This window comes from Phoca vitulina, unplaced genomic scaffold, assembly GCF_004348235.1.
Source record: "Phoca vitulina isolate PV1807 unplaced genomic scaffold, GSC_HSeal_1.0 scaffold20, whole genome shotgun sequence".
NCBI classification, from domain to species: Eukaryota; Metazoa; Chordata; class Mammalia; order Carnivora; family Phocidae; genus Phoca; species Phoca vitulina.
The window spans coordinates 26804114-26831780 of NW_022589723.1; the positions used below are offsets into that span (position 1 = coordinate 26804114).

At 41.8% G+C, this 27667-nt stretch overlaps 1 protein-coding gene across 2 annotated transcripts in view; it reads right to left on the minus strand.

The window, feature by feature from the left end:
* Positions 1-27667, minus strand: part of RORA (RAR related orphan receptor A) — a 704001-nt gene that overhangs the window by 40628 nt on the left and 635706 nt on the right. For both annotated transcript variants that reach the window (XM_032417115.1, XM_032417116.1), the window contains one exon: positions 1160-1245. In XM_032417115.1, the coding sequence (XP_032273006.1) occupies positions 1160-1245 (86 nt within the window). The remainder of the gene's footprint in view (positions 1-1159; positions 1246-27667) is intronic.

The following is a 27667-nucleotide window of genomic DNA, read 5'->3' on the forward strand; positions in this document are numbered from 1 at the left end:
AAAACAAAGACTTAAGGAAATTGCATGGCAAATTTCCCTGAAGTCTCTCAGTAGTTATTTGTGTCTGATGGTGATTTTGTATTTTATGACATTATATTTCCTAATTTCACCGAAGGAAAGCTAACCAAACGCATGGATTTTATTTATTTATTTATTGTTTTGTTTTGGTTTTTTTTTTTGGTGGCAGCCTCAAAATGCCTTAGGGCTAATTCAGGCCTGGTTCAGTGGCAATCAGCTGTCTCAGAAGCTGCCTGCATGTTTAAATAGCTTCTCGCCTGTTTATTTTGCACTGTTTTATCCTGTAAGCTGTCTCAAGGCCCTTCCAATATAAGCAGGAGGATTTAAATCTTAATAAATTGAGATTTGAATAACAGAGGCAATCTGGGTTTGGAGGTCTTGAATGATTAGGATAAACATCTCTATTCCCATTCCCAAATTACGCATGTGCTGTAATGCGTTGCCCTCGATCGGCATCAGTAATAATTAAAATAGTATCAACAGCAATAAGAAGGATAATATTTAGGTTTAAATAGCACTTTTCAGTTTATAAGAACTTTTATTTACAGTTTTTCATCCTATCCCTGGAATAGTTCTAAGAGGTAGGAAGAACAGGTGTTAACGCCCACTTTATAGATGAAGAAACTGAGTCACTAAAAGATTAAGACAAGCCCACAACAAGAGGGACATGTGGTGGCACTAGGACCAGAACCCAGTGCTTTCCAATGGCTTTGCCATAATTTGGCCAGATGTAACAACATATGTGTGCCAAAAATAAGACTTTCAATCACATTCTGATTAAACTATCGGAAATACCTTCTTACAAAGCTTGTAATAGGGACACTACAGAAATCTAGAATCATTTCTTTTTTAAAAAAGATAACCAAAGGGATTGTTCATCAGTTCCATCAAATCCAGGATTGGAGGTGACAAACAAGCAATGTTCAAATACTCTTCTCTAGCCTCCTGTTATTTTGATGGAAGACATAAAAATATATATGACTTTCTTAATTGTAATTTAACACCAAAATATTTATCCTGTCCTGTCATCTCTCATCACTCAAAATGCCGAGGAGTTGAATTTTCAGACATAGTAGAAGTCACAGCACAAAGATACATTCTAACATTAATAGAAACAACAACAACAATTAAAAAGGCTTACCTTGCAGCCTTCACATGTAATGACACCATAATGGATTCCTGATGATTTGTCTCCACAGATCTTGCAAGGAATAATTTCAATTTGAGCTGCAACAGAAGCACGCAACCAGTTAATTACATTTTCTTTTAAACACCTTATAAAAGCGTTCCCTGATCAGCATTTGTATAGTGAAAACTAATAACCTGCTAAACATTATACTGCATTAACTATTCATTGCTGAACTGTGAGGGTCCCCCTAGAGCCCTGGACTAAATTATGGCTGCTCGTTATATAATAGCTTTCGGGTTATTAAAATGGGTCATTTGAGAAGGTGTTTAAGAACCCACAAGAAGACTGGAATCAGCATTTCAAAGCCTTCAAGAACCGGAGAGCTCGCAGTTTAGGCCTCAGAGCAAAGCAGATACTAAAATGTTTCCTCCGATCTCATTTTCCATCATCATTTTTAAAAGGTCATAAATCTGTCTTGGCTGAGCATTGTAGCTCCACTGGTAGGGAAAAAAGTATACTCCAAAAAGTCAAGACTACTTAGGAAAATGATTCAATTCAAAATATTAATAAGTTACATACGCTGGCAAGTTAAGAATGCCTTAATTATCTTTTTTAATTAATGTAGTTGGCATGTGTTGAAAATCAGTCCATTTGTGTACAATCAAAACCTTTCAACCATAAAGTTAATATCCTATCTGAATTTAATAATGGTGAATCCTGGTGAATAGTATATGTAGTTTCTCAGTTCTTTATGGTGGAAACTGATTGGTATAGTGTGCATATGTTTCTAACCAACTGATCATTTGAAGATGCTTCATGTTGGAAGACCACCCAATAACTAACAGATATCACACCAAAGTTCTCAAATATGACAAAGCACATTTCTAAGCAAACACAATATACCTTGAGCACAGTTGGTTGCAAAGAACATAATTAAGGATTAAAAAAATAACCTCAGGAATAATTAGGCAAAACAAAGTTCTTGGCCCACCTATTAAATATAATTTACATGTGAAATAAAGAAGACCAATACTGAGCTGTATACACAGGATGGCAACGTTCACCAGGGTACCCGGAATGTTCCATTACGCTAAGTTTTATTTTTCATGGTTTTCACTACGGATATCATGTCAGATTACTTAATCACACACACAAACACAATTGTAAGAGCGTTAAGTGTACTTCATTTTCATATAGCCCCTACCTAACCCCATGCCTTACACAAAGCAATGACTTATCAACAAGGAATATGTTGCACAATGTAAGTAACACATACATACATACAGCCCGCTCTTTCTTCCGGTGTAATCCCATAACCTGGAATAATTTCCACAACCACTTACTTTGGATTTGATGCGATGTCTGCATTCAATACTCATAAACAGTATACATTAAATTACTGGATTTAACCTCATTATAAACCACGCGTACCTGCTCACTTCCTTTCAAGGGGACTAGTACAAGTACTGTGGTGACTTTTAGGGAGTGCAAGCTATTCTAGAAGGAGAGTCCCTTTTCATGTCTATCACTTTTTTTTAAAGATTTATTATCTATTTTAGAGAGTAAGGGGGGGAGAGAGAGAGAGGGAGAGTGAGCGAGCACGGGGTGGGGGGAGGGTAGGGGCAGAGAGAGAGGTAAAGAAGGAAGAGAGAGTCTTAAGCAGACTCCACGCTGAGCACGAAGCCTGACACGGGCTAGATTTCACGATCCTGTGATCACAACCTGAGCCGAAACCAAGAGTCAGACGCTTAACCGACTGTGCCACCCTGGTGCCCCTCACGTCAATCACTTTTAGTGTTGACATAGTGAGCTTCATTGTCCAGAGTTAGAGATTGTTCAAAATCTTACATCCGATATATTTTCTGTAATGGGTAAGCTTTCTAATGGTTTCTTTGTATACTGTCCATTCTGAGTTCTGCAGCTTAATGTGTTATAAGGTCACATTTAACAAAAATGGTAATTTCTAAGCCTGCCTCATCTTAGTGTCTTGTTTGATTTCTTCAAGGAACTTCTTTATGAAATCTGAACTCTAATAATGCTTCACACTGATGGCCCCTCTGATATTTTTAATATAGTCAAGGCCAAGTTTTGTGTCAAATACTGTCTGTAGCTCTAGATAGAGTTACGTCCAACCCTTCTGAGACACAAAAGCCAAGCGGTGGCACAGACACTCTGAAAGGTGTTATCAGCTGAGAGTGATGGCCTGGATTTTCCCACAGGGATTAACTAGTCTGTAATGAGAACAAGCCTCCCCCACCCTAACCCCTAAGGAATAGATTAGGCAACATAAAGTACTTGGACCATCTATTAAACAAAATTTATATGTGAAATAAAAAGACCGACACTGAGCTGCTTCTGCTTATGTCTCACCTCAAGCCGTAATCACAGAAACCAGACACAAACTTCGCTAAACCCTGTAGTTTAAGTCAGCATCAAAACGATGGGAGGCAATTAAAGCAACCTCAGTGCTGAACTTGGGCCTTTCAAGATTTACCTTCCTTCCAGCTTAACAATGGAGAGATCAAGCACCTCTAATTAGTTCTTTATAAGATATGAAGGCCTTGGGCAGACCGTACTGGGAACGCTGAGTAAAACTATCTGGATTGGATGGAGAATAATGTATTGCTGTTCATTCTGCCTGGGCTCATAGTGGCTTATGCATGAGAAGTGAAATGATGATGTTTAAGGCAGGACCAAAATGCCTGCCAATGGCTTCCTGTGATCCTACAAGTGATATGGAGATCTGGCACAGAGGAGTCTGTTCATGATGGCGGTGGCCCTGGGATCCTAGCCTGGCACCTCCACCCTTGCAATGACTCATGGCCTGGCTGCGGGGGCGGGAGGTGGTGGTGTGGGAGGGTCGTTGTAGCACAGACTCAGAGTTTGGTGCCTAATACTACATAGGGCTGCTGGCCTGAGTCAGGCTTCCAAACTCAGCCTTCCTTCAGCTCCCAGGGTCTTCGCATCTGGAGGGCACTCAAGCTGAGACGTATTTCCCAAGATTTATGGAGGCCAAGATGCTTAGTATGAATGGACTCACTGTAGATTGATCTGTATTTTCAAGCAGGGGCCATTGGCCTAGACCTTTAACCCCCACTGTGTTTGTACTTAGCTCCCGTGGACAACGTTGGTCAAAGAATGGGAATTAGAAAAGCTTCACTAGGAATCTCATGGTAAGGTGATGGGAGGGTTCTCCAAAGCAAAGTTCAAGTATTCTGATTGGTCAGATGCAACGATTCGACTAGCTTACCCTCTGGGTTGACTCTCTTATCTCAGAAGACAATTTCAGTGGCAAGTGCTCTTTAGGAAATGATTAAAATCCACCTGCTCCAAAAAGCAAACTCCCTGAATGTGATCTGATCACATGTGTTGATATTTCCAGAAAGCAAACATTTGCAGATTCGACCAGGGCACTTACTCAATCTTCCATTTAATCCAACAATGCATAAAAGCTACTTCCCTGCACCTTTTAGTCAATTTACAGAATTCAAATGTATCAATGAGAAAAAAAAAAAAAGGCCTTGCCGTATTTTTTCAAAAAGAAAGCAGTTTAGTTCCTTAAATTTGAGTTTTCAGACCAATAAGAGGGAAAAGGACAAAAATCCCTTTGCCCTTTGCTTTCTATCCCCCAGGCTTTTTTCATTTTCTAACAGGCAGTGTTGTTTCTTTTCAAAATAATCTTCTTTTAACACAAATTATGAGTCTTGGCCCATATATATACTGCACAGATTAACGCAGCCAGAATTTCAAAGGATGAGTTCTGTCAGACTCCACTACTGTTACAAGTATATTGATTAAATTAGTCCCCATACATATTCATCGCGGCAAAGAGGTTTATTGTGTAGCGGAATATCTGAAGCAAGACACACACATATAATCATGAATTGGCTTAACAATGCACAATCTTGCTATGAAAAATTCTAATTTGCCCACATTTTCAGCTCTATTGCCTCAATAATTTGCTCTCTCATGCACCCTAAGTAATTCAAGCACGCTCTCCACACCTGCAGAGGCAAATTTCTGCAGCTTCAAGGAGCTGACAACAAGTGGCACTGGGGAGGCAGGAAATCCTGGAATGCAAGTGTGCTCATTCGCCAAGTGGTCCTTGGGCTGGGCTGTCATTTAGCAATGTACTTCCGTAAAAGGTTGGCTTTTTACTTTTAATTATAAAAGGGACAAGAACATGGACAATGGCATTCTTAACACCTCATTTACGCCTCAGGACCTTTTTTTGGGGAGGTATCTTGGTCCAGAGAAAAATACCCATTCTCCCAAAGAATTAAAAAGTGTAATTGTACAAGAGTTGTACCCATTCTATGGGTGAAAGGTGATGCCATGATGATCTAATGGATTTATAATAACCAATAATATGCAACATGTATTTAGGCTTATAATGTGTTAGGCATTATATCCATTCCTCCAATACCCTATGAGGGAGGGGGTGCTATTATCATCATCATCATCTGCATTTTTCAGATAAGAAAACAGAAGCTCAGAGAGGCTAAACAATGCACAAAGTCAGAGAACTAGGAAGAGGTAAGTTTGGGATTTGGACACATTTTGTCTTTTTTGTTTAACTCAATAGTTTTTTTTTCCCCTTTTCCCACCATCCTTCACAGCCAAGCTAAATTGCTCCAACAACAACATCAGGAACAGACTGCTATTAGTATGCCACCATTAACCAAGGATGCAAAGGACTAAGCACAAATAATTTGGTTAAACTTTGATAACTACTCAGAACTGATGTCAAGATATCTTCCTGGGAGTTACTTTACTTATCAGTACTTTATAACTGTAAGTAATCGCCAACCTTCTAGACCATTCTTCTCCATTTTATAAATTTCTGAGTAGAGTTTTTGACCTTAAGACGACGGACACCAATGTTTAACAATTTTTTAAGGCTGGGCAAATTACTTAACCTCTCTGAGCCTGAGTTTCATATCTGAAGATTCAGTAATACAATGGATAAATGATGTAGCACATAAATGATTATTTTATATATGTATTCTCTCTATATACATGCACATCACGCAGTTGTTAGATCTATTTGGCACTCGATAAATAGTAGTTATTATTATTGTTATTGTTGATAAGAAATCCTGCCTTATAGCGAAATGAAATTCCTTTCTCCAGACTTTAAGCCCTTTCCAAAGTGGGGATAGAGAAAAGCTGCTTATCCTCCCAATGATATGACAGGCAGTTCATACCAGCTACTGCAGCAATCCTTTATAACACTGGCACTTAACGGCTACAGTCCAGCAGTATATTGCAATCAGTTGTGGTATGTGTCCCAAGGAATGTGCTACTAATAATAGTAACAAAAAATTAAAATTTTTATTGGTTCATATAAAAAATAAACTAATGGGGACCTACAGTTACCCCAGTAATATCTTTCACTCTAGCTAACGTGCAATAACCATATACTTTCTCGAATTGGACTGAACAGGGTGGGGTCACTGCTGGCTTGCCAGGAAATGGCCAAACCTTGGGTACACCCATGAGAGTATGTGACACAGATGAACGTTACGCAATTTTGTGTGTCTTGCAAAAACCAGAGAGAACTGCTGCTTAAAAAAAAAAAAAACAAAAAAAAAACCCCAAAACCCAAAACAACTATCTTTTACACCGATCTGTTGACAGTCTTTCTTCTGGAGGGCTGAGAATATGGAAGGCTTTTCACTTGCTATGTTACATATTCCCCCAGTGTTTGAATTTTTTACAATCGGCATGTATTTACTTTTGTAAGCAGAAAAACCAATAAAGATTAAAAAGAAAAACCCTAAGGCATTTGATTTTATTTTCAGTAAAATGGCTTGAGTCCTTTATGGATTAGTCACTTTATTTTATCCCCAGTTTAAAACTGCTGGGGTATTAAAGGCTTCTGCAGCTGCCTGGATGTGGCCGGGCCTGCACGTCAAGGCCGGCTGGGGGAGAGTGGCAGAGGCTTCACCTGCTTACCTGGAGCGGCTTTCAAAGCTCCCGGCTTCTAGAATTTTCTGGCCCCTCTGGGTCTGGCTATCTCCTGGTGCCAAGGACACTGTGCCCTGCCCAATGGGGCCCCGCCAAGGGGACAAAAGTAGGGGCCGAAATTCACCTGGCTGTTGAGCCTGCTGCAGAGAGGTTGTAACAGTCTGGAGTAAGGGAGCCTCGCTCTCATTTGTCTGCCCAGAGAAGCACCTCTTTTTGAAACCATACTTGCCGGGTTGGTGCCTTCTTTATCCTGTGCGAAGGTGCTGTGCATACTAGTGGTGAACAATTCAGGGAGCAAAATGCTTTTCCTCCACTCTCTCAGGGCTGCTGCTGGAGGCCACAGGCCACCAGAGGATTTGCAGAGAGCTCTCATTACATCTCCGTGGCGGGAGGGGAATAGACTGTGGGCTCTGACCAGTCTGGCACCTTCAGTTGTCCTGGACGCATGGCTCGGGGTACAGCATGGCTATGTTCCACAGCCCAGGCGTGTTCGATGATCCTCGGGGGTGGGGAAGGCCGAGTTCCAGTGGCATACTGTCCAAACTAACCATCAGCGTGTTCTGCCATTTTGTCTTCTAACTATATACTAATTATCATACTAGTATGTTTCCCTGATACGGTCTTTCCTTCCACTGATTGTAGATTCTTTCATAAAAACAGTACTTAATCCTCACTGAACATCACCAAAGCAATTAGCCACCTAATTAGAAAAGCCCTACCCCTTTGATAGCGCAACCTCGTGGTCATTTCTGGCAGTGATAAGAATGTCTGATATTTGCAGAGTTCTGTAACAGGCTTGAAAGTTTTTGTTCTCATCAGCACGTTTTGATTTTGGTGCTCCCAGCAGCTCTGAAGTAGGCCGCTGGGTATTATCACCCCCATTCTACAGATGCAGACAGTGAATCTCAGGAGGGTAAAATGGCTTCTCTCTGGCTGGATTTCCCAGAGTTTCAATGGTAGAGGCAGCCACAAGTAAGACTTGGGGTTTCTTCCCTATTCAGGATTATATGATGCCTTTAGATTTATGCTAGCATCGATCTGGGGCTCCCAAGGGAAACGACACACAGGAGAAAGAGCTGTAGGCTTATCTAGCTAAGAAGTGGAGTCGGCAATCCTTCCAAGTCTCTCTCTGACCCTCAACTCGCTGGGTGGCCTCAAGCAAGTCACTTACACCTCCACTTCCTCTGTCTATAAAATGGCAATAATTCTTACCTCCCAGGCAGGTGGTGGTAAATGAATGCTCGCAAAGCTCTTTGAAGATGAAAAGACTTATATAAATGGGAAGCTTTAGGAAGCTTGGCATATCATTCTTGGCAAGGACCAGGACGCTGTGCCCTCACTGCCCACAACAGGCTCCTCCACAAAGAGACTAAAGAAAAATACACAGAACTGTAATTTTCATCTGCTAGCCAGACTTAGTTGTTGTTTTTTTTAAATTGTTGGTTCCCAAAATGCCTTCCTGAGGGACTAATAGGTCCAGATGTTACTATCTTAGTCTCAAGAAAAAAAAGAACACATAGATGGCTGTCAGGAGCAAAGTCACCGAAACGAAACTTTCACCAGGGCTTGTGCAGTCTTGAGGAGGCACTGTGGAAATGGAAGGATTCCCACATGTTAAACCATAAACATACATGTCACACGGTGACATTCTGAGTCAGCTGACGTCTGACTCAAAGGAGCTTGTCAAATTAGAGCCATTAAAAAAAAAAGTCCTAGCCCGTGTTCGACAAAACTCCTGTATCTTACCTACTATTTAAAGCCATTTCTTTTTTTTTTTTTTAAGATTTTTATTTATTTATTTGACAGAGAGAGACACAGCAAGAGAGGGAACACAAGCAGGGGGAGTGGGAGAGGGAGAAGCAGGCTTCCCACTGAGCAGGGAGCCCGATGCGGGGCTCGATCCCAGGACCCTGGGATCATGACCTGAGCTGAAGGCAGACGCTTAAGGACTGAGCCACCCAGGCGCCCCTAAAGCCATTTCTTTAAATTGATTGTGGTTTCTGCTGAAAACTTAACAGTTTTTTATAAAATGATTTTTTAATAAAAAGTAATGCCTATACCTGCCACAATACATACGCATAAACAAACCTCAAACAGTCAAGAGAACAAACATTTGCAAACTAAATCTAAAATAAGTCAAAAGTGGAATTTTGGAACTTTGGCTATTTCCTTCAGACTTTATACATGTATGACTTCAGTGCAGAGGAGTTAAAACACTGGGCCAGAATCCCCTCTATGAATTCAGAAAGAGTTTAGCTGGGTACGCAGGAAATCTCTGAAGAATAAGGAAGATAGGCGTATCTTCTCATGTGGCTTTCTGTGAATATGCAGGTAGTTCTGACAATGGGAACTGAATATTAATCCTTTGTAATATGCTTCTATCCTTACTAGATTAAGCTTTCCAGAGAAACTGACTCACATTCCCCGATGCATACATATCTTTGTTAAAACCCAATCCAAATGAGCACTTCTGTCCCCAGACAGGGAGAATAAATTCTGTCCAACCAGAGAGGAAACAGATTTTTCATACAGAGGAATAGTGGATGGCTTTGATTTTTAGATCCGTTTCTACCTAGAACCCTCCTACTACACGGTAATGTGCAAAACACCTACATTTAAGGTAATTGACTTTTTACCTCTTTTGGTAACTACCTCAACCTTGCATAAAATACTTGAATGGCAAGAGAAGCAGCTTCTCTTTACTCATCCAGTGGGCAAACACTGAATAAATGCTCACTCAATAAAAGATGATACATTAATATCAGTAATACAAATACTTCTCTCTGTTTTGTCTTCCCTAATCTAACCTCTCTATTGCTTTTGTAAATAGTGAGACATATTTGTTGTTGAGAATGTGCGGGGTTATATGCAATCAGGGACCAAAACAAAGGTAACTGGCCACTTGGCCAATTATTCTCAGTTGGGATAAGGTTCCTCTAAGATTCTAGAATTAACTACATTTTTCTTTTCAGCATTTAATTCCTGAAGATTTTCTAGGACCTTGAGATCAGAAATATCTAATAAAAATTCTTCTCTTGAATCTCTCAGTGTGGGTTAACTGTCATTTCCTACCAGCAGGAAAAAGAGTATTTTATTTTACTAAGTGGTTAGAGTATGATTAAGGTAAACCCCTAATAACTTCTTTTCCAACAATAGATGTGTGTCCCTTACATTCTTCTGGATAATACTGGGCCAAAAAATGTCATCTGACTAACAGAACTGCATCTAATCTTTACTCGTGATCAACCTCACTCTAGATACCAATTCCTTTTTTCCCCTAAAGAACAACTGCACCCCATTTAGGTTAAATCTTCCTCTGCTTGCAGTTGAGAGCAATGGGGTCAGCTCTTTGCTTTCATCATTTGAAGTCTGTTTTTCACAACAACAGAAAAGAACATCTTTAAAACCAAACCAAATCTGGAGATCTTATCTAGTTTCTGCTTAACCCAAAACATTAGAATTACTGCATTTTATGAAATAATCTTACTTTACACAATTGCCCCCGAATTCTCACACCTAACACTCCATTTGGCAGCTCTCTTAACTTCACACCTGCTTATGCATACCTCAGGCTAGCCTCATTGTATAATCTTGGTATTTCAATGTAGAAGCTTTTATTTTTTTTTTTTAATAGGTACATACAATGTTACAAAAATCAACAAACCTGGTGATTCAACCACCACCAGTCCATGGACAGAACAACCTATTGACATAGAAATGGATCTTATAACAAAGAGGACATTTGTTTAAATCTATTTGTTCTATGGCTGCATATAAATCTTATCCATTGTATGCTTAGCATATGGCATCATAGTTTACTGAATAAATCAATCAAAACATTTTGTTTGCCTCAGAACACTCCTTAAAGAGCTAAAATCTCCTGCCTAAAAAGTCAGTCATTGATTGCAAATTTCAATTGTACAATTTCTATGACCTCCCCCTCCCCACCCCAGTGGTGCTACCACAAAAATCAGCTGGACGAAGACATGAAGAAGTAGGTCAAAATAACAAGAATCCAGGTTACATCACCAAAGTTTACCAGGCCAAGGAACCCACTGCTTCTTTCCATTAGCTTGTATTGTTTTTTTGATCAGTTACTATTCATTGAATAGTAGATTATGTCATTTAAAGAAATATTCTCTAACCAAATCAAGTCTGGATTCATGGCAAAAGACTGAAAATAACTTGTAACTTTAAACCTTGGGAATACATTTACATCCCTCCATAGTAAGCCAATGAGGACTAAAATGACAATACATCCATAGCCACAGGAATACAGGTCGATGATACGAGAACTTTCTCCGTCCAAGGACCTCGGGTGAGGATGGTAAGAAGGATTATTCCACAGCCCAGATCCCCCCTTCTACCTCTGTGCTACTTCCCACTTTACAAAATCTCCCTAGAATTAATAGGGAGAATGGAAACAAGCCAGGGAAAGGTCTGGTTTTTATTAAAAGTCATAAGCAAATTATTCAGACTTGCCAGAAGCAGAAGTGTAGATGTAGTCATATTAATCATATTAAGACTGTAAGATCTTGAAGGATTAGTGACCAACTCCTGGAAGAAAAATTCTGCTGGGTTCTCCACCTCTAATTTCCAGGACATAGCCAATGACATCTAAACAACCAATATGTCAAGTTCTAAGCCTTCAAATACATCACAGATGTATTTCTGGATTGCAGTTCAATAGTATTTTTTTACAATTATCTTTTATGATGCTTTTTTTAGACAACCAGTTCAGCCAGGCATAGGAACGACCAGAAAAGTGACCTGAGGAGTTTCTTCTGACTCTTTCTCTAACTGCAGGCTCTCTAAACTTGCTTTTTAAAGAAGTATTTCCATTCTTTTTTTTTTTTTTAAGATTTTATTTATTTATTTGACAGAGATAGAGACACAGCGAGAGAGGGAACACAAGCAGGGGGAGTGGGGGAGGGAGAAGCAGGCTTTTCCCGCTGAGCAGGGAGCCCGATGTGGGGCTCGATCCCAGGACCCTGGGACCATGACCTGAGCCGAAGGCAGACGCTTAACGACTGAGCCACCCAGGCGCCCCAGAAGTATTTCCATTCTTAATTATACAAGATCAACCAGAGAATGGCTAACAATATTTGCTGAGAGCTGAAGCACAGTTGTTTCCAAGTCTATTCCTATGGGGAGAAACCAGGAGCTGGTAGCTATTTCTTTGTAGGAAAGGGAGATGCAGTAAAAGGCAGCCGAGCCTTGGGGGTATTGAGTAGTTGCGAGGCAGAGGAGAAGGAATGTTCTGACCAAGCTAAGAGACTGTCAGATTTATTTTAAGAAGGTCTGAACATCAGACTAAGCATCATTTCACAGACTAATGACATAATCCAATAAATGTCATTTTTCCCAACAAAAGCAGAGGTATACCATGGGTGTTTATCTTGAAGCTACCTATTCTTATGTGAGTCATGTACTAGAGATGAGGTAAGAACGCGGCAGCCATGTGGCCATATCACAGTAAGGGGCACGGCACCGTCCTTATTCGGCTTTTGGTTTCTGCTCCTACCGTCCAAGGAGCTGCTTTTGCCTGCAGACAAACATTTTGGAGGACATTCTATGACCGTCCTGCACAGTCTCCTATCAGCTAGCCAGCATTTGGCCATGTGTGCTTTTGTCACTTCAGATAGCTTGGGTGAGTGAGTGTGACATTATCATCGGAATAAGTGAATTCTTCCAATTTGCAGTAAAAGTGCACCATTCACACACTCTGGTACTTCCGTGTGGCAAGGCTTTGAAAGCCACTTCACAAGTGATGGCAGCACATTTCCCATGAGATGGAAACACACTCTGATTGCTAACAGCTGCGACAGGCACATCTTACCATCACCGCCTGAGCTCAGAATAGCAGGTCCTTTTTAATGCCCATGACTGCCACCATCTTAAAAAATCATCTCACACACACACACACACACACACACACCCCATATGCCACATGCCACATGCTCACACACAGGTCCATCCAGCTGCAAGTCCTACCGCTACTTGCTGGGAACCTGCACAGTTAGACACCAGGGACACGAAGAGGATACACAGAACCCACTAGCACACTTCACCTTATGACATTAGCTTCACCATATACAAACCAAGGATGAAAGTGAAAACTGTTTTAAAAGGAGAAGAAAGGAAAGAGTTGAGTATGACCTTGAAGGTAAAGTGCAGAGGTTAAATCTGCAAGTTCTAGAGCCTGGGATTGAATCCCAGCCCTGTTACTTACTAGCCATCTGAACGTGGGCAGCTTTCTTACTCTCTCTGTGCCTGATTTTCCTCCTCTCCTTTAAAATGATTCCTACCGCATTATAAAAGGGTACCCAGGTCGATGTCCCCAGAGCCCGTGCCTAGCACATAGGAAGTGCTTCATGAACGTTAGCGTTCCTTCCCCTCCTCACTCACGTTTTAAGGACAGTAGTATCTGGCAAGGTCTGCCACTGGAGTTCAGGGAGCTAGCAAAAGAATGAAGGATAGGTCATACTCCTTTTAAATAAAGACATGGTAAAGTTTAGCAGCTTTCTGTTTTGTTTTGTTTTTAAGATTTATTTATTTTAGGGGGGGAGGGGCAGAGGGAGGAAGGGAGAGAGAGAAAATCTCAAGCAGACTCTCTGCTGACACGGCTCCATCTCACGACCCTGAGATCACAACCCAAGCAGAAACCAAGAGTCGGACGCCTAACTGACTGAGCCACCCAGGGGCCCCTGGGAGCTTTATTTCTAATGCAGAGGCCTAAGATGAGAAGTAACGCTAAACAGATATAAAGCAGAACTGAAAGACACCAGTGCATATTATGTCAGCGACCCACTTTCTAGGTAAAGCCCATGGCAAGGCTGGCATTTTGGAGAGGTGGGTAAGCAGAGGAAGTGGGAGAAGCTTCTAAGATCTGTGTGGTGAGATAGCAAAAAGACTGAGCAACCTAAAACTACCAGTCAGTGAGTGCAATTTACCAACCCCCCTGAGAATCTCTGCCAGCATCTTTCTCCAGGGCTCCCCTCCCCTCCTCTGTTTTTAGATACACTGTTGAACCAGATAGTCTTCCCCATTCAGTCCTGCTATACTATGCTGTGATTTGATGATTACGGAGAGTTGACCTGTCATTTCTCCAACAGTGGGGACATCTTTTTCATGGCAAGACCCCACAGGTGTCATCTAGTCAGGGAGAAAGTAGTAATCCAAAGGGGAAGAGAAGCCCATGTGGCAACCAAGTTGTCTATTTCATCTCATTTTTGGCTTAGGAAAGGGAACATAATGAAATGTTCTCAGGGTCCAGAGTAAAAGTTCTGCCAGAATTCTTTTTTTTTTTTTAAAGATTTTATTTATTTATTCATGAGAGACAGAGAGAGAGAGAGGGGGGCAGAGGGAGAAGCAGGCTCCCAAGGAGCAGGGAGCCTGATGCGGAACTCGATCCCAAGACCCTGAGATCATGACCTGAGCCAAAGGCAGACGCTTAACCACCTGAGCCACCCAGGCGCCCAAAGTTATGCCAGAACTCTTACCAGAGCTAGAACTCTTTGTTTCTATATACCTGCCCCCTCCTTTTTTTTTTTTTTGGTCTTATTTAAAAACAAACGTTTACTACTATGGATCAAAAAGCATTCCTTTCAATACCAAGCCATTATAGAAGAGACAAGGCAACGGACACAATGCTAATGTGGTGTTGATGGAAAATAAAGTATTATTTTCCCTTCAAGGCAAACAATTTCAATAGAATGTGCTGGTAAAGAGTTAGGTTGTTTATCCCGCCCCCCCACCCAGTAATTGTGTGCTTTTGCTTTAAATCCATAGCAGCACAGCCCATGGCAAGGAGCATCAGTCACGCAAATCTATTTCCAATTGTTATTTATTTTTCAAAACAAAACCTCCTACAGCCAAGCATTTTAGGACCTCAAGCTACCTCATTCCCAGCTACAAAGGTCCAAGGCATTTGATGCCAAGGGCCAAGTCCACGGTCATGTCAAGGACCATCAAGACACACAGAAGTAACTTCTGAGGCAGGTTCTGGTGGCAGCACAAAAGTGTGTTCATCAGACAAGAGCCTTCCCTGTAAGATGTTGGGGAACCAATGCCCAGAGGGATGGCTGGAGTCAGCCCTGTGCTACTCACCTCGACCTGCCTTTATTTTGATTTTGCTGTTATTCAAAGAAACCCAGTGCAGTCACTGAAAGCAATTCCAAGAAACAGAGTTCAAAAAAAAGAATTAAGGCTTAGAAAAAATCATTTAAATATGTGTGCAGGCTTTCAGACTGAAAATTCTGAATGGGACAAGATTTTTTCAGATGCATAACCTTGGAATGTTGTTTAAAAAACCAGTCACACCTCAAACGCACCTGCCAATAATCAGAAAGACAGCCAGCATCTCTGAGGAATTACTGTTCATTTAAAACATCCTTTAAAATACATCATAAGAGTAAGTCTGGCAATCCTTACCCATCCCTGCCCTCTAAAATAAATAATTTTTTTTTAAAGATTTTATTTATTTATTTGACAGAGAGAGACACAGCGAGAGAGGGAACACAAGCAGGGGGAGTGGGAGAGGGAGAAGCAGGCTTCCTGCTGAGCAGGGGAGCCCAATGCGGGGCTCGATCCCAGGACCCTGGGATCATGACCTAAGCCAAAGGCAGACGCTTAATGACTGAGCCACCCAGGCGCCCCTGGTATAGTTCATTTTAGAGTGAATCTATTATTTGTCTTTCTTTCTTGACTGGGACATTACTAATTAATTTCAAAGAATGTTTTCTTTGGGCATAATTTTACAAATATTCTTTGAGAACCTAGTTCAAGGCACTTTGTAAAGCATAATGTCCTCAGTAAGGCAGGGGGTTCTCAGGAAGAGTGAGGGCAATGATTTTAAAAGGTCTTTCTGATTTTTATATGTGATACTCCAGGAGCTTTCCTTAATGGCTTTTTTTTTTTTTTTAGATTTATTCATTTATTTATTTGAGAGAGAGAGAGAGAGAACACAAGCAGGGAGGAGGGGTAGAAGGAAAGGGAGAAGCAGATTCCCCGCTGAGCAGGGAGCCTGATGTGGGGCTCGATCCCAGGACCCTGGGATCATGACCTGAGCTGAAGGCAGACGCTTAACCAACTGAGCCACCCAGGTGCTCCATCCTTAATGGGGTTTTAAGGAAGAGATTAAGAGAGAAGTGGCAATCAGGCTACCTTCAGTCTACCCTCCATCAGGGAGTCAGGAGGCTGGGGAACCCTCAGTCCCACAGGATACCAGTCTCTCACTCTTCTCCTAACCTGACAAATAGCCGTGTGGCATCTCCACCCTTGCTGACTTTGCCAGGATCCACATTTTATTCAACTGTAACAGAAAAATGGGGAACGAGAAAGGAGAAAGGGGAAAGCCCCAAAGGCCAACAAACAAATTTCCTAAACCAATGATGCATTTTAACATTCTAGGAATTTAAACTCATATTAACTGTTATTTGAATTAATGTTCGGTCTGTCCAGTGCGAGAGTAATTGCTGAAACTGGAGGAAATTGGTCACACAGACTTCAGCAATGGGCATAAACGGCCAGTGGGCCAAGGGGTCTGAAGTCACGAGTGGCAGATCTAAGAAGGGTTTCCCTAGGAAGGCTGCCACTCACTTCACTCCAGGCAGGCTACTTCCCCACAACCGCAGCAGGCCAAAACCATCCCTAGAAGAAAGGCACGGGGACAAGAAAACAGGCTGCAGTTCTGTACATTCTTCAGCAGCGTCTCAGAAACCTTAAAACATAAAACTTAGGGAAAACCCATTTTTATAGACTCAAACACACGAAACCGCAAAATGGGATAAAACACGGGTAGTTCCAAAGGACTTCTCACCGGGAAAGCTTCAGTCCCACCACCAACACTTCCATTGAACTCCCCAGCGAGCCCTGGTCTTGAACCCCATGGCTGAGTCAGTGAGGTCTGCCCAGCCCAGAACAGGGAGCTCTGGGCCACCTGCAGGAAGAGCACTGAACGGCCCCACAGCCATCCTCGGTGGCATCTTAGTGATTTCTGGACTGGCGGCTGAAGTCAGAATTCTCCGGTGATCGCTATCAGGTTATGACAACGAAAGGCACCATTCTAGGAGTTTCCCTTCTTTCTCCCTCCCTTCGGCTTCCCACAGTCACTGCTCCCCGCATAGTTGTTTTGTTAGTCAGGGAGTAGTAACTCTGACATGGCCGTGACCGTGCACTCTCGGGACGGGGGTGAGAGCTGGCTAGGGGACACACGCTGCGTGTGCGGAGCCGTCTCCCTGCTGAGGCAGAGACGGCCTTGGAATGTTCTTTTTTTCCTTGTGGCTGCCATCCACCATGTTAATTTCCTGGAAGAGACAATCAGCGGCCGCTGTTTTCTTCCCGCAAAATTACTGGCACCAGCCTCTCACCCAGAATGAGGACTGGTCTTCAAAACAGCGATGCTGTCCTTGTCACTAACTTCTTTGAACTGCTTGCACTGGCAACCGCTCGCAGGGCCAGCGTGCCCATAAAGACGCGTTTGCCACTTCGTAGTCACTTCTGTTGTTGTTGTTGTTCTTAAAGAAAAACAGCCTGGCCTTGTTTCTTCTCTGATCTTACTCACCATATTAACCATTGGTTATTTTCAAAAATCCGAGTCACTTTTCCAGAAGAATAATGGCCACTATGGAGACTACTGCTACGGGGTTGGAAAGCCGTCCCAGAAGAGAGACGACGTATTAGTTCTGGGCAGTGACAGCATTCTTGGTACAGATGTCTAGCCTCCCCAGCAGACTGGCTATGAACGGGCAACGTCCACATGGAAGCATCCCTCCTAGTACATTTGTTAAAATAAAATCAGCCTCGGGGCGCCCGGGTGGGTCAGTCGGTTAAGCAGCTGCCTTCAGCTCGGGTCATGATCCCAGGGTCCTGGGATCGAGCCCCACGTCGGGCTCCCCGCTCAGCGGGAAGTCTGCTTCTCTCTCTCCCTCTGACTGCCACTCTGCCTACTTGTGCTCTCCATCTCTCTGTCGAATAAATAGAAACCTTTAAAAAAAAAAAATAAATAAAAAAAAATAAAATCAGCCTCATTACCTAATAATGTAAATGACTTTGGGAGGAAACTCTGAGTCTCCTGCTTTATCTCTCCTTACAATACTGTTCAATTAGAGCGGACTTGGTGGAAATTCTGATTTCATTACCCATCGCCACTGCATTAAAATATGCTTCCTGACGTCACGCTCCGAAATAAACGAAGTTGTTTGCTACAACTACCTACACACAAATTAGAAAATTATACGACACAGAGTTTAATACAGCTTGTAGCCGGGACACAGGTTATTACTGAAAGGAGTTGTTCGCATGGTTTCTGGTTTCGCAGTAAAAGAAGACAACTTGAAAGGACTCCGTGGTTTTGATGCTCTTCTGAAATGAAAACATTTAGTGAATGTGTAGCATTGGGTTGTCATTAATGTCGGCCATGCGAAAACAGTGTCTCCAGGAACACTCTAGTCATTCCCCCCGTCGAGACCACGACTTTCCACCCTCTGGCATTTCGGGCGTTGTGCTGGTACTTTTCCAAAAGAGAATCTTTGGGCAATCCATTCTAGGTAATCCAACACATATAACACTCTTAAACAAATAGGTGGTCTCAATTTGCTGAAGTGGTCAAGAATTGCCACGGGAGAACGTGTTCCTTTCTGAGAAACACAAAGCTAACGAAGACAATTGATGACATCCTTGAACGTTGGAAAGCGAGAAGTATGAACACAACATTTAAAGGTGTAGAGTGTAGGGGCGCCTGGGTGGCTCAGTCGGTTAAGCGTCTGCCTTCGGCTCAGGTCATGGTCCCAGGGTCCTGGGATCAAGCCCTACATCGGGCTCCCTGCTTGGCGGGAAGCCTGCTTCTCCCTCTCCCTCTCCCCCTGCTTGTGTTCCCTCTCTTGCTGTGTCTCTCTCTGTCAAATAAATAAATAGAATCTTTAATAAAGAAAGAAAGAAAGAAAGAAAGAAAGAAAGAAAGAAAGAAAGAAAGGTGTAGAATGCTGGTTCAAAATAATGCAGTGGACAAAAATATAAAAATATCAGATTAGCTTTACATCGCTCCTATTGAACTTCTTGATATGTACAGTTTAGCAAAGTCTTATTGATGAAAGCAGAAAAATCTCCGGCATCCTTGATGTGTTTGATGATAGGTAGCACCTTTTATGCACTGTGTCTGCTGCCTAACTACATTGTAAACGAGCAACAAAACACTGTACTTACTCCCAAAGTTATAAGGAATTAAACATGTTGTGCTGAATGAAGTTAATAGTACAACATTAAAAAAGAGTTGCTAGGTACTTTCCTGCCCCATGCAATCAAGTTTGGCACAAGAGAGAAGAAAGTAAAGCTATTTTCTTAGGTAGGGAGTAAGCATTAGGAAGTGGTATTCTCTATCACATGGCCGGGGTGTTTTGTGGTTGCTCTTATTTTCCTCTCCCCGTTCACTGTCCATGAATTAATTTAAGAAATAAGCAAGGCATAAGGGAATAGGCTAAATATATAACAGTATTTGCTATATTCTTTGGTTTCAAACACTCTTAAGAGACAGGGATCAAACATGGGATAAGAAAATATTTTGCAATTTCTCAGGATATCACATATTAGTCGTGCTTGCTACAGTGGTTACATACCATTTTTAATATCACTTTTTTTATTGCAATGGTTTTTAAACACCCAAGGTGAATTCTCACAAAGAGACTGCCTGGGTCCTAGGGGGTGGGGTGGGCATCTGGTGATACTCTCACGGTAATAATCTCTTTACTTGACTCTATTTCTAATTATAAATTCAAACTGTAATGCCTCTCTCCATCCTCTTGCACCTCCTTTCTAATCTACAAAACAAAACAAAAAAATGTATTTTTAACTTGTATTGTGAAATAGCCACAAATAGGACTCCGGGGGTTCATAAATCCTGCTGTATATGAAGTGTCTGATTTTCTTCCAGCCATCAATTAAATCACAAGGACAATGTAGCTCATTTTATAAAATAAAATATAAGTGATATTTGACAGCTAAATGGCGAAAGATTATGATTGTTTATATTTGAGCGCTTTGACCTACTAAAATGTATTGGAGAGGAACATCTAAGACTTAAAATCTGGATGGACGTTTTAATGTTTTAAACTGTTCATATCCAACCCCAAATACATTCATTTAAAAAAAAAAAGTGTTTAAAGCCAAAGAATTTATGGTCTATGCATCTATGGTTTCCCCCTTTGGTGTTTTAGTTTTGTGTTAAAGTTTTGTGTTTTTTTGCTACAGAATCATATCTGGAAAATATCAATAGAAATGTTATCAGTTATCAAGCCTACTCATTTGGACATTAAAGGGATTAAAGTTATTGTCAGCACACAAGATTGCACTGGAAAATAATTAATCCTTTTTGATGCTGTTTGTTTTCCTCAAGAACAGTCAGAAAAAGATGTAAATGGATGTACAGATTATCATGTAAATGTTGACTCTCAAAGGAGATGATGAAGGAATCTAAATAAGGCTACCTTAATTCTGAAATAATAAAAGTTCAAACAATGAATGGCTGAAATCACACCTCAAAATTACACCAGATACCAGCTTACAAAAATAAGTTTTCAATTGTGTGGAATCATTACCAACTGACAGAAAACAAAAGAAGCATTTTGCAGAACCATGCTGGTTTTGCTGTTCTTTCTGCTAATTTAGTTTGTGCAGAAGATTCACTGTGTGGACCACTTGTTCTTCATCACACTAAACAAACGCCTTTAGAAGAAGACAAGCTAGGGCCACCTGGGTGGCTCAGGTGGTTAAGCTGCTGCCTTTGGCACAGGTCATGATCTCAGGGTTCTGGGATCAAGACCCTCAGCAGGGCTCCCTGCTCAGTGGGAGGTCTGCTTCTCTCTCTCCCTCTCCCTCCTCCCCCACCCCACTGTTCTCTCTCTCTCTCAAATAAGTAAATAAAACCTTAAAAAAAAAAAAAAAGAAGAAGACAAGCTAGTGATGAACTAGGTAGTACCTCTTCATCTTTTCAGATTTCTGCAAGGAGATTTCATGGGATTCCATAAGTGAAATCAATTAAGTAAAATCTATGGCTAGACAGGGAATATACAACACAATGCATCCATGTAGAATGTATCATGCACATTTATTTTTCAGCATTTAGAGATTACGGATGATGATTCAGCATGCCCTTGCCCGTTGTCTTCCTGATAATCTAATGTAAATGTATACTGCATAACAGCTTTACCACTCTGACCTCAATGTGGAGTAAAATAACAGATAACAAGGAAGTAGAAGCTAGTCACTTAACACAAATATGTGATTTTGATGCTTTGGCTCATTCTGGCCCCTGCTCAGTTCCCACACCTTGGTCAGGAGATGTGGCTTTCGTTAAAACCTGCTATTTCTAAGGTTTAAGATATTAAACATAGTTTGGGCATATGAAGAGTCATCTTTGTTCTCACTTCATTAATAATCGCAGTAAGAGTCCATTCCCCACACAAACTGTCCTCAGGAAGGGAAGTTAAAAGGCCTTGAATAATTTCTCCTACTGCCCTGCAGTGAGACCTTACTAGTCTCCTTCCTTGTCTGAAGACCCTTCCCCGGGTTAGACAGTCAAGGTAGAGGTGCTCCCTCTCATGAATCATAGTTTCTGTTTTGTTTAGCTTGCTCTAAAGAGCTCAACCAAACCAAATTACAGAGCTCCAGACCTGTGAAGACCTCTGAGCTGACCCAATCGAACCCACTGCTTTTCAGCCAAGGCAACTAAGGCTTGGAGAGGCAAAGGGACTGTCCTGAGATTACCAAGCCGGGGTGAAACCCAGGAGAAACCACCACCCACATCTTCTCACTCTCCTGCCATCTTTCAACTAGGTTTATCCCAACCTCCCCATTTCACAGATGAAAAAACCAGAACTAGGGTTAACAGAAGTCACCACGTGGGAAGAGTGAGCAGAGGTTAGGTTTTTAGGGTGGCTAGCTGAGGCCTGGGCAGCCACAGGGGGCCTGACCTTGAGGACACCAGACAGAGGACCATTCATGGGTCACGCTGGTGGTGGTGGTAGGGAGAGGCAAGCTTTGGCACCGCAGAGAGAACGCTGGGCAGTTGGGGGTGGAGACAGTTATCAGGAGAGAAAACCCCAACAGACTGGGAAAATGGCGGGGGTGCCAAAGAGGAAGATTACATTGAAATAAAGTTGTGTCCACTTGACATCTTCCCCCAGCTCCAGTCCCAGCCACAAGTGGGCTATAATATATCTAGAAGTACAGAAGCTAAACTTGCCTTTCATTTATTTATTTTTTAAAGATTTTATTTATATATTTGAGAGAGAAAGAGCAAGCATGAGTGGGGTTAGGGGCAGAGGGAGAGGGAGAAGCAGACTCCCCGCTGAGCAGCGAGCCCAACACGGGGCTTGATCCCAGGACCGCGAGATCATGACCTGAGTCGAAGATAGGCACTTAACCGACTGAGCCACCCAGACGCCCCTAAACTTGCCTTTTAAAGGTCCCCCTTAATACCTGTCTTAGGGACCATAGCAAGTAAAAAACCAGAGGCATCCCTACCCTCTCCCCCTGAGTCATCTGCTACTGTAATACCTGGATTCATTCTTCATAGCATTTATCACTCCCTGGAATGCTTCATATTTATTAGGTGTCTCTCCACACATTTAGAATATATGGTAGAAAGGAGCAGGGACCTGTCTTTCTTCCTCATCCTATATTCCTCATCCTCAGTGCCTGACACATGGCAGGTGCTCCAAAGGAATGATTAAATTAGGGAACCCTATCACCTGCTTCTAGCATGTAATCTCTATTACTCTAGAGAGGAACAAGAAGGTTGCTAAAGATATCCTAGACAGCCCTGGGCATTTCCTTCTAGCATAGAAACTTTATGGCAAGAACCAAAATAAGTTCAAGGATACCTAATTTATCAAAAAACGCAACAAAAAAATCAACTGGGCAAGCATCCTTTTCTGAACTATATTTACTAGAACCTGTCACTCAAAGATGCCAAAGGAGTTCGCAGGATTAAAAAAAAGGTCAGGGGCTGGAGATGAGGGGTAAGGGTCACGGTCATGGAGAAGAAAGGTAGTTACTGTTCTTCTGACATCAAGGGCCGGTCCACAGTGGTCAGCACCTGGACACCCCATGTGTACTGTTAGGTGTCAAGGAGCGGCGTTAGAGATAGATTCAAGCCCAAATGCTAAGTCTGCCACTTACCAGCTCAGTGATCCTGGGCAAATTATTACACCTCTCCAATCCTCAATTTCTTTGTCTGTATCAGAGACAGCAGTAAATATTTCACAGGGTTGTTATGAGGCTCAGATGCAAGAATACATCTGGACAATTAGCTCAGTGCCTGGCACACAATGGTAGCCACTATTACTATTATTATATGAGTTATCGGTATTTTTGTCTAATCTCAGATAATACTCAATAATCAAAGTTAATCTCCATCTGCTTTTCTGAACCAAGAATTACTGCTTTATCCTGGGATTACTGTAAGGTCACGGTGGCAAGTGGGTTTCAGCGCATTTCCTAAGTCAGATGGATTTCTCATGAATGCTTTGGATGCTGGTTGAGGTGTATTGTGCTGTGATTGATTGTGACATCTGCCAAGGGTGTGGGGCCAGGCTCGCTGGTCCTAATATTAGAATTGGTAAGCCTCTTCCAGTGTCCCAGAGACTAATAGCTATGTTAATATTATGTAACAAAGCACAAATAAATGGAAAGAATGGGCTAAGAGTCAGGTGCTCTGGGTTCTAATTGTAAGCTTTGCAACCAACTGGCTAAGTGATTTCGATATAGTTACTTCTTCAAAAAGTCACTTCCTATTAAAATCCTGTGATTTGCCAATATTGATTTTTAAAATGTAAACAAAAAAGAAAGTGGGCAGGGCCTTGGCTACAGGAAGTCCTTGATGGTTATTTGTTGAGATCATTTGAAAGAAAAATAAAAGTCCAAGGCTATCGTACAGAAATGTAACAGTTAAATATTTTCTGTCCTCATTCAGAAACACTGACTCTTCCTACCAGTGAAGAATATATTTGAAAGGAGAAAAAAAAATTACAATATTTTTGGCACTAAAAAAAAAAATCAGCTAATGCTTAGGGATGCTCCAAGAAAGACAAGGCTGTTGAGAATATGGCAGCTCTTTAATAACCAAGGCACCATTTAAAAATAGCTAGAATTAATTACAGAGCTAATGACCCATTGAAAGGCTTATTTAAATACCAAAGCCAGCACTGAACAATCATGGAAAATATGGCTTAGAAGGGTTTTAGAGAACAGAAACCAGGAACAGCAGTTGAAACAAAAACCACATTATCCTAGAACACTACTTCGGTGAGAAACATTCAGGATGTGAAAATCTCAGGGGAGTTCTCACACTAGGTAAGAGAAGCTACCGGGATCAACAGAAAGACAAGAAGATGACCCATTCAGTCACCTGCTTGGAAAAGAAGGGCCTCTATTCAGCATTAACCCCTTGAGGAGAGCCCTTCACCAACAGCCCCCTATCCCCCAAGCTTTCTTCCCCCCCTTCAAACCCTCTGCTTTTCTGACGCATCTACCCATTTTTAATGTGCCATAGGATAAAATGAAAATTTCCTGAGAGAGGAAAATATGTACTTTAATAAGTCTCTGTGGCTATTTTAGAGCAGCATTATCTCCACGAGTTTCCTGTGTCTTGGTCCTCTGTGCCTCCCATCCACACCATCATAAGCCAAAGAGGAGGTGATAATGTTCTTCGGCATGCCCTACTTGCCAAGCAAAAGTGATACCACTGCAGTTCTTAGCTTCTCTCTGTACCGAAATGGCCTTTCTGCACGTCAGTATCCTGGGAGCACTCCGGGTGGCCAGAGTTGGAATAGTTTCGTGACTTCATTCATGCCCATTTATTAAATGCATTACTCTTACCCTTATTTACTAGAGCCTAGACGTGCCTTGTAGTTGCCTTGCTAAGTTAAACGTGTAATGGAATCAAAAGGTTCCAAAGCCCTTGAGATCTCAGTGTGGGGATGTGGGGGCGGAAGTGAGGCACTCTTGACGTATATTGGTTTCAAGGAGCAAATATAAATTTTAGTATAAATTGCTGCTCACAATAACGCTTTTAAACCAGCAATTATTTATACTGTACTACTCGAGGAACCCTATAATTATTCTGAAAGCGCTTGCCAATGTCTACCCTGTTTCATAATTGCCCACACAGCCTTGTTCAAAAGAATTAGTGGCTATGTTAAAATTCTGTTTGGTATTAGGTTACTGTTTGAAAGAAGTGATTGCACGATGTCGTGATATTTAGGCAGAAAGGGGCCAAGGAAAGGAAAGAAAAAGGAAACTGTCTTGAGTCACAGGTAGGAAGATAAAGAAGGCGGTGGTTAGAAGGATACTCACATTGTTTGAAGTTCTTTTTTTTTTTTTTAACTTCTTTTCTAAGAAAAACTGTCATCTGTTGAGCAAAATGACTTTAAGGAAACTTTTTAAAAAAGTTTCATGTGGTAGTTTTTGAAAGAAGAATGATAACCCACTTCTCTCTCTTCTTCACTCCCACCTGTCCAGAAAATATTTTTCCACTTCCGGCTTTTACTCCCAATATTCATAAGTGAATCTGCAGCTTACACATCTCGAAACACCCATCTGTGTAGGTCACTTGACTTTGTTGACCTATTTTCTGCCTTTTTCTTCTGTTACACAAATTTCCCCCACTTGAAAGAGTGGTCCCTCTACTTTCCAATGAAGCCAGACAGCAGAGGGATTTCAAGTTACCTGAAATTGAAAGCTTTTGGAGTAACTGGCATTTCAAGTGAGTTTCATGGGGAAAAAAAAAAAAACAGGATCCATCCTGGGTGTCTCTCTCATTTTTATCTCATGCTCTCTCTCCTTCTAGACCCATTCCATTGCAGACCAGGGGCTTCGTGTTCCCTATCCATCCCCAAATGAAATCTACCCTCAAAGCTGAAGGTGCTGTGGATTGTTTCATAAATAGGAGCAGGGAGGAGGAAAATCTGGCCAGAGCAATAACTTTTTTAAGATTTTATTTATTTATTTATTTACTTATTTATTTGAGAGAGAGAGAGAGAGAGAGAGAGTGCAAGCCCACCCGCACGTGAAAGGGGGGAGGGGCAGAGGGAGAGAGAAGCTTAAGCAGACTCCACGCTGAGTGTGGAACCCGGCACAGGGCTCGATCCCACAACCAGGAGATCATGACCTGAGCCGAAACCAAGAGTCAGACACTCAACTGACTGAGCCACCCAGATGCCCCAATAACTCCTGAATTTAAACCATTTATTTTCATTTTCCCCAATGCCCCTTTTGTGAACCTGTCACATAAAAAAGTAGAGACCTAAAGCAGTTATCTGAAAATAACTTTCGTATTACTTATCTAAATATTTTAGGGAAATGTGTTTCCTGCTCAAGAGTCTAGGTTATCTTCTTAGTTTTATTTACTTTGCAGGTAAAGATGTTGCCATTGATGGCTCTGGGCAGTTCTGAGAAGGTGCTGTGGGCCGACGTGCCTAGGGGCATAAGCCAAAGTCAGCCTCCCCAGTCCACTGGCCACACCTGAAGTCCTCCATGCCTGGAAGTTCATGGTTTCCCCTCTCTCTTCATCATTTCAGGTTCCACTGGAGGCCCCATCTTTGATTCAAACCTCACTTCCTCCTTAAAGCCTTCTAAGATGAAGAAACCTTACACATATCATAGATGTTTCTTTTTACCATTCATCTGTCCAGTTTGAACTTCCTTATCTTCTTTTTGTGAATATGTTCCCTTGCCATTATCCCTCCAGGAACAATTGTTTGTCCACCTCAACTCAAAGATAAATGACCAGGAACAGATTTATTGGAGTATATATATTGCTTCATCGTCCTCAAACTTTGGAACATCCCCAAATGTTTGGACAGCAATAAGTACCCAGGAAATGCTCTTTGAATAGCCAACCCTGACTGGTTTAAGCCCACTGTCACTTAATATGCCTTTTTACTCCTTTTGTTTTAAAGAAATTTCTCCTCCTCCTACTTGCTGGCAGGAAGAATTTTCTGCTACCTGCGTTTTCTTTCCGCCTGGCACTCTGATTCTGTGAAGATTGAGCTTCAAGTTGCCATGGAAGAATCTGCATTATCCCCTCTACAGTCATACCTAAAATTAGCCCACTTTTTCAAGATCTAAAACGCACACAGTTGTTACAGTTACCTGGGAACTAGAGAGTGGGGCTTTCTGGCCCTAGAAGAGGATGTGCAAAATGATACATAGGGTTCAGCCTTCATTTGGAAGGAGCAAAAATCACAGAGGTCGCTGTTACATGACAGGAAGGGCCAGTGTAGTGAACAGCGTGTTTTGGCTAAGTTACTTTGTACTATTATGTAATGAGATACAAGCTCAGCCTTGTTGGAGTTTAAATAACCAGAGTTAACTGTTACAAACTCTGGGATGGGAAGATAAACACAGGAAATTCTGTCCTTGGTCCTCCAGTTAGTCAAGCCCACCATTCATCAAGAGCACATTCCCTTGGGCTACAAGAGAAACATCTTGCAAACTGGTAACAAATAGAAGTCATTTTCTAGATGGTTCTCTCAAAGAATTCAATGAAGCAAA